Source organism: Cyphellophora europaea (genome assembly GCF_000365145.1).
Source record: "Cyphellophora europaea CBS 101466 unplaced genomic scaffold supercont1.5, whole genome shotgun sequence".
Classification (NCBI taxonomy): domain Eukaryota; kingdom Fungi; phylum Ascomycota; class Eurotiomycetes; order Chaetothyriales; family Cyphellophoraceae; genus Cyphellophora; species Cyphellophora europaea.
In genome coordinates this window covers 512,304-528,894 of record NW_008481811.1, presented here as the reverse complement: position 1 = coordinate 528,894, position 16,591 = coordinate 512,304, and the positions used below count along the sequence as shown (strand labels likewise).

Sequence of the window (16,591 nt, the reverse complement as noted above, 5' to 3'; positions counted from 1 at the left end):
CCTTACATGGCTTCTTACTCAGCATCATTCTACGTATCATCATTTACAACATACCGCTTTGCCCGTGATAACAAGTTCTCCAGCGGGTGGTGATGATGGACAGACCCAAGCGCCCGAGAACATGGCAAGACTACAAGCTGCCCCTCAGACCAACACTCGTCCACGACTCCTGGCGCAGCACGCCATCAATACTGGCCTCCCGACACCCTCGCCCTCACGATCGCCCGCTCGTGGTGCTGCCTCACGACCGAACGCCTCACTACCGGTGACGCCATCATTAGATACAGAGCCACGGAGTCGTGCTCTAACACGACTCCCATCGTCACGCACTGCCAGAGAATCTCAAGTCGTGGACATTGATGATATCCAAAGTGACGGAGATGAGAACCCATCCACCGATGAGGTAACCACATCAACCTTCGGAGATTGGGAAACACCCGAGAGACTATGGGATCACAACGCCGCGGAACGTATTCATCCGCTCTCCTCGAGCAAAGGCAAAAAGAGAAAGAGCAAGGAATATGACGCCGATGCCGTGGTGCCTTCAACCGGCAGGCGCCCGAAGAAGCGCTTGACGAAAAGCCCCGCCCCTTCGTTAGATCCTGGCGACTTCGACGACAGTCTGATGCAAGCCGTGTGTCACTCAGACAGCTATGTTGGCCCACGAAGGAAGCGATCCGCCACGTCAAACGGGGTCGAGTCCGATACAATATCGAGCGCTGGATTTCACGACCTATCGGATTTTGAAGAGGCTGGCCCCACGCAGCGACCGTCCAAGGTCAAATGTGACACTGATCCGAGTCAGGATCATCATGGCCCATCACGCGTTGATATTGTGCCAGATTCTGACGACGAAGGAGATATTATCAGTCCTACCAAAAAGTCTAAAGCTCTTTCCCTGTCGGATCCGGGCTCCGTAGCTTCTATATCGCTGCCAGAAACCCGACTCAGCGAACCTGTACGAGACTTGGTCACAAATCGGTCTCCGGGTACCCAGGTCTTACGATCACGTGAAGCTTCGCAAAATCCTCCTGCGAGCAGTGGAAAGCAGCCTACAACTGGATCGAGTTCGGCTCAGGAATGCAGCGGGCCCCCTCTTGAAAAATTGACAGTGGCGGAAAAGGCGATCGTCAAGGACTTCATGTTGGTGAGATCAGAGCGTATTGAAGACTTGATCCGCCGCCTCGAAATCTCCTCGAAGGCGGCAAATGCTGAATATTCGCAACACCTTTCCGAAGCCGGAGAGGTATCTGCCAGTCTGAAGCAGAGAAAGAAACTTGCTGCTGATAGGCTGAAGGCCACGCGTAAGGTCCTCGAGCTACGAGACGGACTTGTTCACACTCTGGAGGAGAAGCATCAAAAGAAGACACATCTAAACAATCTGCTGGACGAGGGACATGAAGAGGATTCCGACGACGAGCACAACATACCAAGCGCATTATGCAAACTGATAGTGCGACTCGTACATATTGTCGATCAGCGAGAGTCGGAGCTCTTTCACCAACTTCAATTGGCCGGCTTGTCGAAAGAGTCTACCCGAGCTGAGATGTTCAATACGGTCGCAAAGGGCCGCCCCTCTGCCACCCCTGCTGGCGCCATTGGAGTTCTGGTCGCGTCGACTCAAAAACCCCGTACACGAAGCCCAGAAAAATTGCACGAGCCTCCGTATCGAGTCGAGGATCATGCAAGTCAACCTGTCATTCAGACGCCTGTGCCGAAACAATTCTCACCGAAGAACAAGCTCCATCGCCAACAGTTCTTGCCGCCTGAAGAACCGTCAATGACCCCCTTTCCGCACCGATATTCATCTGAGCGTCCATCTGAGGACCATCATGCTGATCGTTCACCGATGCCACGCCGGATTAAACCGTCATCTTCCGGCATGTCCTTCTCGGCACACATGGGCAGTCCTAGTGAAGTGGCGTTTGCAGATGAGAACTTCGAGATGGACGAGGATGATACAGATCTCCTAGATGCAGTAAATGCATATGATCAGAATTCAGGAGCCCCTGGTATCAGCAGAAACGTTCGTGGAACTAGCCGGCCCGCCATGGGTGAGCTAAGCACCAATGTACGACATTTCGACAGCACTCAATTAGCGCCAGCCTCCATAACCCAGCCAGACCCTGCTTTGGAGAAGCATCCGTGGTCTTCGGATGTGAGAAAAGCTCTTGCCAAGCGTTTCCGCCTTAGGGGATTTCGGCACAACCAACTCGAGGCGATTAACGCCACGCTGGCAGGCGATGATGCATTCGTACTGATGCCCACTGGAGGAGGGAAGTCACTCTGCTACCAGCTCCCATCCATCATTCAATCGGGCAAGACTCGCGGAGTCACAGTCGTCATCTCACCTCTACTGAGTCTCATGCAAGATCAGGTAGATCATTTGACTCAGATACATATCCAAGCCTCGTTGTTCAACAGCGAAATCACGCCTGAACACAAGAAGCTCGTACTCCAGTACTTATGGGGCCCTGAACCTGAGAAATTTGTCCAGCTACTCTACGTCACGCCGGAAATGATGAGCAAAAGCACCAAAATCCTGGAAGTTCTACAGAAATTACACCGAACCAGGAAACTTGCCCGCATTGTCATCGACGAGGCACATTGCGTCAGTCAATGGGGACACGATTTTCGCCCCGACTACAAGGAACTCGGCAAGGTGAGACGGCAGTTCCATGGCGTTCCTGTCATGGCTCTTACCGCCACAGCTACCGAGAACGTGAAGATCGATGTGATGCACAATCTGGAAATGGACAACTCCAAGATCTTCACACAAAGCTTTAACCGGCCGAACTTATCCTACACTGTGCTGAAGAAAGACAGGAGCATACTCACAAGCATGGCTGAAACTATCAACCGCTCTTATCGCGGACAGACTGGGATCATCTACTGCTTATCGCGCAAAAGCTGCGAGACTGTTGCCAAAAAGTTACGGGACGAGCACGGTATCAATGCGGCACATTACCATGCCGGTATGGAACCAGAAAATCGTGTTGCTGTTCAAAAGAAATGGCAACGCAACGTTTTCCACGTCATTGTTGCAACCATAGCATTCGGCATGGGCATCGACAAGCCAGACGTCCGCTTTGTGATGCATCACACTCTGCCAAAGAGTCTCGAGGGGTATTATCAAGAGACTGGCCGTGCAGGGCGTGACGGGAAGCCATCGGGTTGCTATCTCTATTATGGATTTGGTGACACGACTCAATTGTGGCGCATGATCAACGATGGAGACGGTAGCTGGGAACAGAAGGAACGACAGAAGCAAATGTTGCGAAACGTGATTCAGTTCTGCGAAAACAGAAGCGATTGTCGCAGGTTGCAAGTGCTCGCGTACTTCAATGAGCACTTCTCAGCCGACCAGTGCCAAGGTACGTGTGACAACTGTAACTCTTCGAGTGTCTTCGAGATGCGCGATTTGTCCGTCCACGCCCGTCATGTGGTTCGGCTGATTGAGCAGCTGGCCCGGGCTCAAGTGACCATGAGCCACTGTATTGATATCTACCGAGGCGTTGGGGGCAAGAAGATGGCAGACCTAGGTCATGACCAGCTGGAACAATTCGGGCTGGGAAAGGAACTTGAGCGCGAGGATGTGGATCGTCTGTTTTATCGACTGGCCGCAGAAGAAGCCATCGAAGAATATCAGCTGCAGAACCGCATGGGGTTTCCAACTCAATATGTACGGCCAGGTCGTCTCTGGGACGCATTCGATCGTGGAAGCTCGAAGCTCACTATGCAGTGTCGAGTGTCGCCCAGAAGCAAGGCAAAGGCAAAGGCGCCTGCCAAAGGCAAGAAGAAGAAAGTTTCTACGGGGGTCGAAGCTGCATCGGACAATTACCCAGCTTTGACAAACGTTTCCTCACCTCTCCAAGCCCGAACCGCACCTCGTTTGGCCCGCAAACAACGCATTGTCGAATCTGACTCGGATGAAGATTCCCAATTCGAGCCCGTCCGTCGAGCAGGGGTTGCTCAGCCGACTAGAAAGCGTGGGCTTGGGCCGCCAATTACCATTGATCAGAAGCTAGCCAATTTGGATGAAATGCATCAGCACGTTCTCGAAGACTTCGTGGAGAGGGCTCGGGACGTGGTGCAGAAGGTTATGATTGAGAACAACATGCGAAGGAGGGCCATTTCTGATACCATGCTTCGAGAGATGGCGATTGAATTCCCACGCACCGAAGGCGAATTGCTACGCATCAACGGAATGACGGAGGACTACCTGTCAATTTATGGGCCGGACCTGCTTAGGTTGATCGAAACGGCTCACAGCAACTATCTCGCGATCAAGAGTGCGCAGGAAGACGAAGCAAACGACGACGGCCCTGGCCGTGCTGAGTTCGTAGAAATCAGTGACGATGAAGATGACTTTATCGTGGATGATGATGATGACGACGATGATGATAAAAGCGATGCTAGTCCTTCAGGGAGAAGTCGCTACTTTGACGCAGGCAATGATGTGGAGCAGTACAACCGTCAGAGTAGGTCATGCCAGCTTCTGTCGTTAACCTTCTAAAGTGCTAACCTAGAGGCAGTATCTCAGATGTGGACTTATAATGCGGCATCGGAAGACGCCGGGATCAGCGCGACCAAGGCAAGCTCTCAGTCATACCCGACTAACACGAGCAAAGGCCATGGCAAAAAGAAAGCTAGCGCACGTAGCTTTGCCAAGGCAAAAAGCGGCGCAGGTGTTAGCAAAAAGAAGAAATCGTCAATGGGCTCGAGATCCAGCGCTGGCAAGGCAGGCCCAAGTAAGATCACATCCTTCTCTTCACGGAAGAGGGGGCCGAGCAGCAGCAAGGCGGGTGGTCGTTCTGCGAATGGGAGCGGCGGCGGCGTCATTGGCATGATGCCGACCTGATGATGGTTAGGTGGATCTACTGTTCTAACAGTCCTAGAGACGATCATGATGCATATAGTACCCTGGCTCCTGCCGAATCGGCTCCAAACACTCTTCCCATGTTCGACTTTTTTCAGGGCAGGGGCAACCTTGGTCGAAGCAAAGGTGAGCTTCCTGCCGTGGGACACAACTCATTTCATCATCCTTCCTGCCACTCTCCTCGTCATCCCATCCACATTTTCATCTGCATCTCGTCAGCACCAGGCATGATCGTATTCAAGCATGCGCGTTGAGCATGAGAGATGGCCCTGGAAGAGATGTCTGGCAATGTCCGTCGAAGCACTGACCGTCCTCGCGGCAAGGTCGAACCTCATGGGGCATCGTCGGAGCTTGTTGCACCGCCCGATGCAGTGCTTAGCATGCTCAGAACCACTACAGAGCTAGGAGATTTGGGGCAGTTCAGTTCGGGTCCTTCTCGATTGCCTCGATCCGCTTCCAGAGTCCAGACCACGAGAGCTCGATCCGGCTCGTTTGATACCTCGTTCGCTTCCGCTCTCCGGCATCAACGATCTCCATATGCTCGTCCCCCGGGTCGAAACCGCGGACCTCGTCCCGTACATTCTACCTCTACTCTGTCTGCTCGCCACACAAGCCATTCGAACCTCAGCTCCTATGCTCCATCTACCAGAAGCCGACGTCATCCTCCGGGCCGTCACCCGTATCCTTTGCAAGGCCTAGCCAGCCCCAGCCCGAGCCTCTATACGCATCGCTCCCTGGTCACATTGAGAAGCAATAGAGATGTCTACAGCATTCGGTCAGATTCACCAGGGGGTCCGCCGGCTCGTATGCGGATGCGGCCCCCACCGGTGTCTTCCCCCTCGTTCACAGAAAATCGTTCGTTGCATACTCCTCAGCCGGGCTTCATGCGAGCTCCTAGCACAGGCACAGTCGCATCTTCTCCTGCTTCCATGTATCGTCGCCATGGGCCTTTTCTAGGTTATCGTCACAACATGAATGGATCATATACCTCACTCCAGCGTCTGCCATCGCCAGGATATCCACCAAATCCGCACCACTTTCTCCCTGGCACTATTCAGACACCTACACCTTGGCAGCAACCATTTGGCGTATCCTCTGGGAGTACGATCTCTCTCCGTGGGATCCCACAATCGCCCACAGGATCGACAACACCTGCATATTATGACTATTCTGAGTCTTTCGCAGAGGAGAATTGCTTCTCGCCTGAAGGTGACCACCACCACGAGGAAACCCTCCCCCCAGCAGGTGCAGCTGTCGAGGGAGCACAAACACCTCCTGGAAGGCACGCACAGACTCCATTTGGCACCATGCAAGGCTCTAAATTCCACCCGGTGGAGCTGCCAACGAGGCACAACCGACGCCCAAGCGAACAATCCAAGCCAGCCTCAAAACCCGGTTCGAGGCACAGCGCAAAACGTAGCCTGAACGGCGTCGGGCCACCAAAGGTCTCAAATCTCGAGGCCGGCATGGAGCTTGCGAGCCCGAGCAAGCTAGTATGTTGACCTTTATCTGTTTAGTGTTTTTCTGACTCCTCAAGGGCGACATTCGGCGGACTCGCAGTGAAGACAGTGGCCCAAGTTCTGCCTCACGGAAGGATCTCCGACGAGCCTCAACAATTTCTCGCCGCACAATGGCGGCATCGCCATCAGGTGGCTTCTTCCTGAGCGCGTCACGGAGCCCTCGCGACCTGACCATGCTTGCTGCCAGAGTACATTCTCCGCCATTACTGCCGGGCAGAAAAAGTCTGCATGCAACGAGCAAGAATAAGACGAAACTACCGAACAAGGCCCAGCAATCTCCTTACAACCAAGATGCAGAAGGTGAAAGCGCAGCGAGTCGTGATGCAAGGGCCAGGCACACGCCAGATTGGCGACTGCCGGATTTCTCGTTCCGACCCATGTCCTTGATATCAGTTGAGCCTGGCCAATCGACGCGGCCAAAGACCTCCGAAGCCACGCCCAGAAGAGCTCAATCCGAGATTCATTCGCCGATGCCCAAACGTCCGACGTCTTCGCAGAGTCGTAGGCGGTTTAGTAAAATCCTAGACCTAGACACGGGAATAGATGGCGGTGAGAGGCCGAAACTAATGAAACAGCATAGCTGTGTCAAGGAGCCCACGCTGAAAGTGGTTGAAGAAAGTCCTATCAAGCACAGAAACCCATCTGGTCAATCTGCTGCCACTCCTGAATCTGCGATCGGCACTGATTTCTCTTCACTTGGCCAGTGCAGAGACACAGGCGACGAGACGGATATAAGAGTGAGCGAGATAACGAACCACGACAAGTCGACAGTTGAGTCCCTCCTGGACAGGCATATTGAATGTCTAGGTTTGAGTCCAGAGAATGGTGGTAGTCAAGAGCCTACTGAGAGCCACGACGTGCTTGTAGACGAGAGGCATACAAGCACGGATGTATCAACGATCAGACTGACTGATGTGCTGGCATCGATACCGCTTCAATGTGAGCGCCCAATGACAGCTTCGTCACAATTGTACTCCAGTTTGGCAGCATCGTATCGACAAGCAATGAAGCCCCGCCGACTTTTCGGGAGCATGGATGCAAGAGTTCCTGGAACAATCCATGAGCGGTCACTAGAATCCGAGAGAGACTTGCCGCGCTCGGGAGGCTCACGTCCCTCGTATGGCTGGCAGACTCTGCCATCGACAAGTCATTTGCGGCTTTCGTCTATAGGAATGCCCACTCTGACATCTGGCTCTCTTGCTGATGTCGACACTAGCGACACGAAGTCAAAACTACGGATCAGGCGCCGCTCCCTGATGAGTGTAAGCCCGTCTGAGGCATCGGAACTCTCCTCCTTCTCCGTAACAAAGGCACGAGCCATATCGAGACTTTTGCACCAGAGGTCCAGGAGCGACATCATTGTGAGACAGGAGTCACACCGCAAGAGAAAGCTCCGTATTCGATTGAAGCTCAGAAGCAGATCGAAGACGGTGGGTGACATATCCACAGAGACGTTTCGCCCGCCAAGCAGGCCTGAGCTGCCAGCACGATTACGTCCATCCATACCGCCACGGAAAGAAAGCCTGAAGTCACCAGTGGATGGCTATGCAGAGCTTAGCGGTGACTCGGTCCCAGTATCGCAAGCGAACTTACGCCTTTCTCGTTCACCTCCGATTCCAACGCGGTGGTCCAGCATCATCGCCGCTATGCCACAGCCTAGAAGAACAGACGATGAGATAGTCCGGAAGACATCAGTCAGGACCCACAGATCTCAGACAAGTAATACCAGCGTCGTCAAACCCCTCAACAGCACCAGATTGAACGGCCCCATTCCTCGTATGGGGTCCGTACCCCAGCTGGCACCGCCCGAATTCGGCCCTCCACTTACATATTCTGACTTGAATCTCAGCATTCCATACGCGGCGGTGCCATCAACTATCAGACCTAGCCTTAGGGAGACAAAGAGCTTTTTCTCGGACGACAGCTCCGCCAGAAGACAACGCAAGAGCCTGAAGGAGAAATTGCACTTGCACAGCCTGCGCAATGTGGTTCCTGGTTCAGCCGGCACGAGCCTGATTGCCCATACTGCTCGGTCCAACGACGGCATTAAGCTCAGCCATTCGTGCCAACTGAAGGGTCATAAGCCTGCGGCGAATCCGCGCGAGCTGCCTACGGACACTATTCCCATGACTGACTTTACGTATAGGAAGCGAAAGATGCTGGAGAGATTGAAAGAATGGTGGAAGAGGCAGTGCATACAGAAAGTGGTGACGGGAAAGAAAAGGAAAGCGAGGACTGTGCCTGGAGCTCCTGCTTGGTAGGAAATGGATTTTGTGGATGAAGAACACGACGACGATCAAGGTGGTGTTGACAGCAGTCGTCTTTTTGGGAGGGCGAGGCTGAGAGTCAGGGGGAGCATACTTATGCAGCATCGCATACAAGGCATATTCTGTCTGGGAGACGGTGTGAGAGGGGTCGGCAGGGCATAAGGGGCTCCGTCTGATCGTAATGTGATGTGTAGCGTACAGTGATGCTTTATGTGACGAGTGATGACCAGAACCTTCCATTGATATCTCATTGTATCGTATATCATTCCGCGTGCCTTGCCAAGACTACGCCGTTTCCGCGGGGGAGCTTGATGCCACTGCACCGGTTCGCGGTTAGCCTTGTACACACGTTGAGCCCGTGCGCTTGCGAGTCGACACTATGGATGCACCAGATCTTGAACCTAGGACAGATCTCTGGCTAATCGCTAAACGAAGATAGAGGTTCTCTGTCGACATGGTTGGCTCAGAGGGTCAGTCACACTAAAGGTCCCCGTTTCCGCTGATTCGCCGCCCTGCGTGCGAGCATCTGCACCTAGCCGGTGTCATGAAGGTGAGAGGGAACCCGTGAAGGGCTGACAAACGTTGGGGCGGGGTCCGAGCTGTATAGGCCTAGATAAAGCAAGAGAGGAGGCTGGGAGTTGACTTCCAACAGACGGGGATACCACGCATTCAATGGCGGAAATCCTCTACCGCGTACATAACTCGGAAGCTTCAAAGTTCGCTTACATAGGCTGCTCGTCAAGCATGACCTGCGTATGCCCAAGTCTTTCGCATCTCTGTCCGCCCGCGGCGGAGCAGTAGCGTCAAATTGCCGCACCCCATTCGTTCCAAGCACCTAACTGGTCATTCGCATCAAGTTCTTCCGTCGCGGAAAGGTCTCCCATGTCGATGCTTCCGGATCTGCCGTTTTGGCGCATCTTTGGACTCTGTACCTTGGGGCCTTGAGCCGGACATTGTCTACATCCTCGGTGGCGCCATAGGGGATGCACTAGCGCTTGTGAGCTCCGGAGCTTGCTTGATGGTCCCGGGCCGGGATGAGCCACCTGCGTGTGCAGGAGTAGGGCGCCCTCGGACGAAAACATCTTGCCATCCTCCGAGCACGACCGGCAGGGGCCGGTCGATCGAATTGCCGCGTGGAAGATGTATATGTGGCGGAGAAGTTCAAAGAAGTCGGAGAATATGGCGCCGCATGGCTCGCGCGTCAACGCCATCGATCGATCACAGTGGTGGCGTATTTTGTAGAATATCAGGTGGCTATTGTGAGGAGAATTGCTGTTGACAAGACAATCAAACACGAAATCCTTTACCCATGGCTCAGATCCATAATGGTGAACTCGTCTTAGATGCTGAGTGAGAGCATCTTTGCGGTAGAACGTCCGGTCGGCCACTGACTTCGTCCAGCACTGGAGCATGAGATGATGACATGTGCTGGGGTCCCTCAGACACACAGGACATCTAGGCCTTTCATTGGCGACTATCGGTCCGCATGTGCAGCTTGCAACAATTTCGTGAACAGACTCCCGGTGTCTCCGTAAGGTGAACATGGTCTTAAAATTCTTGCCACATTTCGAACAGACATGCTTCCCGGACTGGGTTGCAGACTGACTGTTCTTTGGGTGGCCATAGGACTTGCGACCACGTCTTGAGCCCATCGAAGCGTAGCTGCTCGCTGATCCAGCGCTGCTTCCTGCTGAGCCCGAATTACGAAGATCGCTTGCATCATAATGATCATATTGCGACGAAGAGTGACCGGTGGGACGCCAATTCACCAAGTCTTCGTCGCGCGCAAACCTTCTGAACTTCATAGGTTGATTGGATGTGGAGCCGATGGTGCCTCCGGTTAGATCTTCGTCTCGTGGAAGCAGTTCGGACAATCCGCTGGTGGGCAAAGTGCTATTCAATCTTGCCGTGGCCAACTCCCATTGTTGCTGTCCTCCTGTAGATCCGCTGCGTGACGGGCTTTGAACTATGTTCGAAAACCTGTCCTCTGAGAACTCTGGACGAGGAGCTGTGCCATCGTCGCAATGCGTGTCTATATACCATTGCAACAATGTGCCATCGTATTCTGAAAAAGTTTGCTTGTAGCCTTCAAAATCAGACGATTGAAGACTTGCATCTTCAACTCTCTTCTCGTACGGGGCACTCCTCGAAGAGTCGACTGAGTGTCGACTGGGAGGCCTGGCTTCAAGAGAAGCCTCTGGGGCATCTTGTCCAACACTTCCACGCGACAAATTGTCGGAACAACACTCCAGATTTGCCCCATCTAAACCTAGCGTAAGGGCCTGGTGCAGGCCAAATGGGTGTCCGGCAATAGCATCGGCTGGATGTGGCACGAACTCGGCCTTGGACATGTGTCTTCGACGAAAATTGGAGATCTACTGCTGGACTTGTTTTTTCGGAGAGACCTGTGGTCATGGCCAAGGCACGCTTTTCGTCGACAGTCAGGTAGGGGTCGTCTGATCGCGGGGCTAATCAATCGCTGAGAATGTCGCGCTGCTTCAGCCGAACTGGGGCGGATCGTTCCACATGACAAACTTCGGTTATCCCGCTTACTAGGTCTTCCATTAATCATACAAAACTATTTACTTCGGCGAGTTCAAGACGCGTCGACTTGCGCGTCAATTTGCCCTCTCTGAATGTCTTATGCTCATGCGACTGACCATAAAGAGGCCGGTAGCGATGAGCCAACGCTCATGTCAAACCTTCTCTCCAGAAAGCGGCTGAGATTCGCCTGCATGAAGTTCGCACGAATACGAGTGCCCGGGCGCCAGATCGCGATTGCCCCACGATCAAGACACCGGTCGCTGCCTCGACTATCGCCACCAACATGATCGAGCCTGATCACCGCCAGCAATTTGCTTTGCAATTTGTGATAACACTGTTTCCTTGAAACCCTTCTGATGTTGTGGTGCGCCCGGCGCATTGACTTACAAAGACTATGCCATCTTTATTTCGCGGGCCAGAAATAAACAGGAGAGCTCAAGTAGAGCTCCGCAAAAGTCTCGACACAGTCGCTTCGATTCCTCGAGACCAGAGACATGGAAAGTTCTACCATCCAAATGACGTGAATCAGATTCTCACAGCTGGATCAGTTGGCGAGCTCTTCAAGAGTTTTGACTGGTACAAGCGGAAACACGCCAATGACCTTCGGAACGACATGCATTTGATCATCTGTATATTGATTTCAATCGGCAATTTTGACTGGGCTACGTTCGGGTCTTGCTTTTTTCAGAATTCAATCGCAAAGCCGTCCGAAGCGATCTTCACGGATGCCGACCTGCCCGTCAGCAGAGACAAGTTTCGTGCCGCGGCGCCCTTCGTTGAGTACTTCCTCGACCAACAATACGCTTTCAAGCCAGTCATGATTACTAGAGGGCCGCACGTGAAGTATACTGCATCACATCGCCTTCCCATACTTGAAAAGGGACCTGGCATCAGTGGCTCCCAGGGCACCGTTCGTCGTGTCGAAATCCAGAAGCACTATCTGTGGTATTCTCAAGCTTCAACGAATGCCGGACCTGCCATCATGGCAATGAAATGCATCAGAGCTCGAAATGATGCTGATGCCCGAAACGAGCGCGAAGTGCTCGAACGATTCAGATGCAGTAGCAGTCGCAACGAGCGGATAATGCAGTGCTTCGCAACTTTCATGCACGGCGAGGACCTGATCATCATTTCTCCATGGGCTGCTGGTCGTGATCTCAGCTTCTTCCTAGTCCGTCCCTGGGAAATCTTTCATAACTACGAAGAAAGGTCACACCGCTTTTCACCATACAACTTGTTCCTAGAGGCAATGGAGCTTGCCGTTGCACTACGGTTTCTCCACAACGGGCTGTATCATCAGGGTCGCCCTTTACTCTGTGCGCATCTCGACCTGAAACCAGACAACATCCTCGTCGACATCTCCCGGAGCGAAGTCAGCCAGCCTGTTGGCAAGTGGATGATTAGCGACTTCGGACTCTCCAGAGTGGAAGAGGCTGTCGAAGGCTCACAAGTCGTGACCACGACGGATGATGAGCAACGGAACTCGAGAGCGCCAGGTAACATGCTCCGCGAGATGTCATTTCAGCGACCAACGCGCAAGGAGGGAGCCTTTCAGCCGCCCGAAACCAGGCACGATCAAGCCAGAGTCAGCACACGACGAGATGTATGGTCTTACGGATGCATCTTAGCCACAGTCATGGCATTCGCGATAGGTGGCCCAGCACACGTGGGAAGATTGCGCAAGAGACGTGCGGAAGGAGCCGACGATTTATTCTATCACCGTGTTGGTACACGAATTTATCTGAAGCCTGGTGTCATAAATTGGTTACGTGAACAGCCCGAGAGCTGCGACGAGATACATCGGCCTTGGATCCAAGCGTGTGCAACCCTCGTACCCCAGCTTCTCAACGTAGATGTTATTGAACGACCGGAAATGGACAAAGCCGTCAATGGAGTGCGGCATGTCGTCGATCTTGCTGAAGCAGTCCAGAACGACGGCCGCGTTTGGGATTTCGAAACACATCAGTCGTCGCGACCCACGGCAATGAGATCATCGACATTAGGCGCACCAACGATTCCCGATATGTCAGGGGCATCGTCCGATTCTGAAGAAGCGCCAAGATCACCTGTTCGTACACAACGCGTACGAAGCCGCACGTCTTCTGGCAACCTGTGGCGTTCGCCGCTGAGCGTTTCCTCGAACACAGACGCAAGTCTTACTTTCGCGCTGCTCGTTTCTCCTGAGTCAGGTTGTGTTGCCGCAAAGCTGGATCCTCAGGGACAGTGCGCCATGTTATGGGGTCCAAGCCAAATCAGGCTCTACCTTGTTGGACCCCTGATTGATCTGCAATGGCAGGAGAGACCAACGCGGAGCCTTACGACATTTGAAGAATGGCAACAGCATGCGATCAGCTTTGGGGAGCGGACGTACTGCTATTCGGCTGCTTTGGCAGGCCCTTGGATTGCCTTTATTGAGTACGGGCAAAACAGGAGTCCCGTACTCATTATACACAAAAGAGAGGCGAATTTGGACGCAAAGAGTGAGGAAAAGCAACGTTTTGCTCTCACGGAACTGCCACCGGATACCAATCTCGTTGTTTCCTCAGATGGTGTAGTCGCGATACGGTTCCGACGGAGCATACGGTTCTATAGGCACGACCGTCTGCAGTGGCAGCTGTCTCTTCAAGGGGATTTCTTCAACTCTATGCAGTTCACAGGTGACGGCAAGCACTTCTGCCTTTGGGAGAGTCAGAAAGACAACCATTACTGGACTATATGGAGACTCGATGGGAGCAATAGGCAGATGCCCACAAAAGTCGGTGGTCGACCACTGGTCCACGAGCGGGCGGTAAATGGTCCCCCTCACCACCAAGTATCCCGCTGACGCTGACAGAATTCCGCAATACCCAAGAAAGGGAAGATATTGCTGCTTCCTTTCACGGCGAATCCTCGTTTCGTGGCCTGTGATGGTCGACAGTTCTTGTACCTTGTCAAGGCTGATGGTGAGCCGCAGGTTCATCAGATGCGACAGACAGATCAAGCGGCTGCTGGGGTGGTATTGCTTGGCGATGCACAATTCGTGCTGATAAGACATCCTGAGGAAGCTGATCCCTCGTTCTGGAAGTGTCCGCTGGAGTACGTTGATAGACCTGACTACCGCCCCACGCCCACGCCAGGGAAACTATCGAAGGACTTCGATCCCAAAACAGCGGCTATGGGGTTCTGTAATTCGGAGGAGAATGTTGAACGGCCCGTTGTGTTGGTCCTCCTGCGATCTGGAAAGCTGATACGCAAGAGTCTCTAATGGGCAGATGTGTCGTTTTGTCGCAAAAGTCGGTTCACTCGTCTTTCAGCTCTGCGGATTGAGCTGGATCGCTTTGATTCAAGTACCGCTCAGAAGACAGTTACTGTGTCCGCTTCTTGTCCTTCCGCCTTTTGTCCAGATACATCGTGATGAACAGGACAGCAATCGTGACTACTGTCAGTGGAACAGCTGTTGCGAGGAAAAGCCAAAAGTCATCAGCAAGGCGCAGTCTGTTGGTCTGGTCGGGCAGAACCATGAGGTTCATCCCAAAAAAGGTCTGTCTATGTCAGATGGTAGCTCCTGAGTCGTTGGAAAAGTCTTACGGCGACTCCCTGGAAGGGAAGATATGTAAGGGTAATGAACGTGATGACCTTGACAATATAGCTGTCATGCAACGATTCCAAAGTCAGCTCGCGGCTGTATTCAGCAATAGAATTTGCTGTAGTCTGGCTGCGCTCGTTGAGACTGTCCGAAAGCTGTTCGTCATTCCAGGTCAGCAAGGGTTGTGTTGAGGAAGCGAGCAGTCAGTAGCAGTTGGGGTGGAATTGTGGCTAGTCTTACAAGACCGATAGCGTTGCCAACGCGGTGACGCAGGACTTCTGCGCTTGCTATGAAACCATTCGCCTTCGATTGCAGGACGTCAAGCGACCTCATCTGCTGATCATTGAGATAAGAAGACTTGCTGGCCGACCCTGTCTGTTGACCGACTTTGGGCCTGTGTTCGAGAAGGGCTTGCGCACATGCCTCGAGCTGGGCCAGGATATTGATACTGGATTTCAGAATCGCCTCCATGGTGAGCAGATTCGACTCTAGATCTCGAAGTATCTGCAGGTCGGCGAAATCGATCGATGGATCCTTCAACACAGCTGTGATAAGACGGTCATCCTGGCCTACGGTCAGCAACGTTGCATACATATTGAGGGAAACACGTACCTTTCCCTCGAACATTGAGGCTAAGTGCCCAAGGTAAAGTCGCCAGTTGTCAAGATAGGTGCTGATGATTAGGATATGAAGCGCAATTGGGCCAGTTTCGGTACGATCGCACCTCAGATCACCATTGCAACAAGACTGCAGTCGGCGTTGAGCCTCTCCGTTTCGAGAGCCAAGCACAATCATTCTGGACGTATTGGCAGCTCCCGACTCGAAAGTGTGATATATACCAATCTGACGTTCAGTCCACCTTGGTCCTCTATGATCGACCTTCGGCTCCATGAACCGCAACTGATAACAAAGCTCTTTCAACTTGTCAGCAGGTCGCATGATGTCAACATGAGCAGGCACTGACCGTAGCTCCCAGAAGAAGCCTTCAGGCTGGACCACCAAGAAGTGCCCTTGTTGGACTCAGCAACCGTATCCGTCGTCTGAAAAGCATAAAGCAGGTCCAGGACACTGGCACCTATGGCGTGCCGATACAGCAGCTTGAGTAAGAGCTCTTGAGAAATGAGCAAGTTGGTCAACGAGTTCTCTCGCAAGACAAAGCTATATTTGTCAGCGGAGGTCCTACGTCGCGACCACAAACGATGAGTGCCCTGACATGATTCGTGATCCTGCAAAATCTGCTCCGGCATGGTCGAGTACATCTTCCTCGCGCGTGCAGACTTTCGACATGGGCGATGCGTTGGGATCTGCGGTGACTTCTTCAGTAAGAACCCGCCCTCCACAGCAGACTGGACTTGACGAACCTGCCGCATCCAAGAAGCTCACGTCTACCTTCCTGGACTCGAAGGTGTCTCGAGCTTGTTCATCAAGTCGTTGTCTCAAAGCGACGGCATTGTAAAGAAATCGATCGAAAGATAGCAGAGTCTCAGGATACGAGCTCCAGCCGTTGAAGGGACCAGGCCGGGCAGTGTGAGTAACAGGATTTACCTGCGCAACCGAAGCTGTCGACGCGTTTGGTGCTGTTGGTGCTTGACTCATCTGTAACGTACGCTGCGGCTAGCGTGGACCGGTTCGTCAGATCCCACGGCCGAGTGACACGCAGAGCATCATATATCGCAGGACTGCTCTCTCTGCACAGCTCAGAAATGCCTAGCAGTTTCCGCAACGACTGCGCCTCAGCAAGGACTTACGGAAGCAGCCCTGGGACGGCACGCAAAAAGCCTAAGACACGAGATCTGGTCTGCCGAGCTCCGCATGC

General features: G+C 53.1%; 5 protein-coding genes across 5 annotated transcripts; 4 read left to right on the top strand and 1 right to left on the bottom strand.

Annotated features, from left to right (window-relative positions):
* Positions 1–121: 121 nt before the first annotated feature.
* HMPREF1541_05467 (uncharacterized protein) lies at positions 122–4,861 on the top strand (the record flags this gene model as incomplete). The annotated part of the gene is made up of 2 exons (XM_008719807.1): positions 122–4,481; positions 4,536–4,861. The coding sequence occupies 2 exons, from the start codon at positions 122–124 to the stop codon at positions 4,859–4,861; spliced, it is 4,686 nt and encodes a 1,561-aa protein (XP_008718029.1).
* A 993-nt stretch (positions 4,862–5,854) lies between these two features.
* HMPREF1541_05466 (uncharacterized protein) lies at positions 5,855–6,304 on the top strand (the record flags this gene model as incomplete). The annotated part of the gene is made up of 1 exon (XM_008719806.1): positions 5,855–6,304. One exon carries the CDS (start codon positions 5,855–5,857, stop codon positions 6,302–6,304), a length of 450 nt encoding a protein of 149 aa, XP_008718028.1.
* Positions 6,305–8,045: 1,741 nt separating this feature from the next.
* HMPREF1541_05465 (uncharacterized protein) lies at positions 8,046–8,660 on the top strand (the record flags this gene model as incomplete). The annotated part of the gene is made up of 1 exon (XM_008719805.1): positions 8,046–8,660. The coding sequence occupies one exon, from the start codon at positions 8,046–8,048 to the stop codon at positions 8,658–8,660; it is 615 nt and encodes a 204-aa protein (XP_008718027.1).
* Positions 8,661–11,604: 2,944 nt separating this feature from the next.
* On the top strand, positions 11,605–14,454 carry HMPREF1541_05464 (uncharacterized protein; the record flags this gene model as incomplete). The annotated part of the gene is made up of 2 exons (XM_008719804.1): positions 11,605–13,998; positions 14,044–14,454. 2 exons carry the CDS (start codon positions 11,605–11,607, stop codon positions 14,452–14,454), a joined length of 2,805 nt encoding a protein of 934 aa, XP_008718026.1.
* Positions 14,455–14,937: 483 nt separating this feature from the next.
* HMPREF1541_05463 (uncharacterized protein) lies at positions 14,938–15,570 on the bottom strand (the record flags this gene model as incomplete). The annotated part of the gene is made up of 2 exons (XM_008719803.1): positions 14,938–15,339; positions 15,388–15,570. 2 exons carry the CDS (start codon positions 15,568–15,570, stop codon positions 14,938–14,940), a joined length of 585 nt encoding a protein of 194 aa, XP_008718025.1.
* Between the last annotated feature and the right edge of the window lie 1,021 nt (positions 15,571–16,591).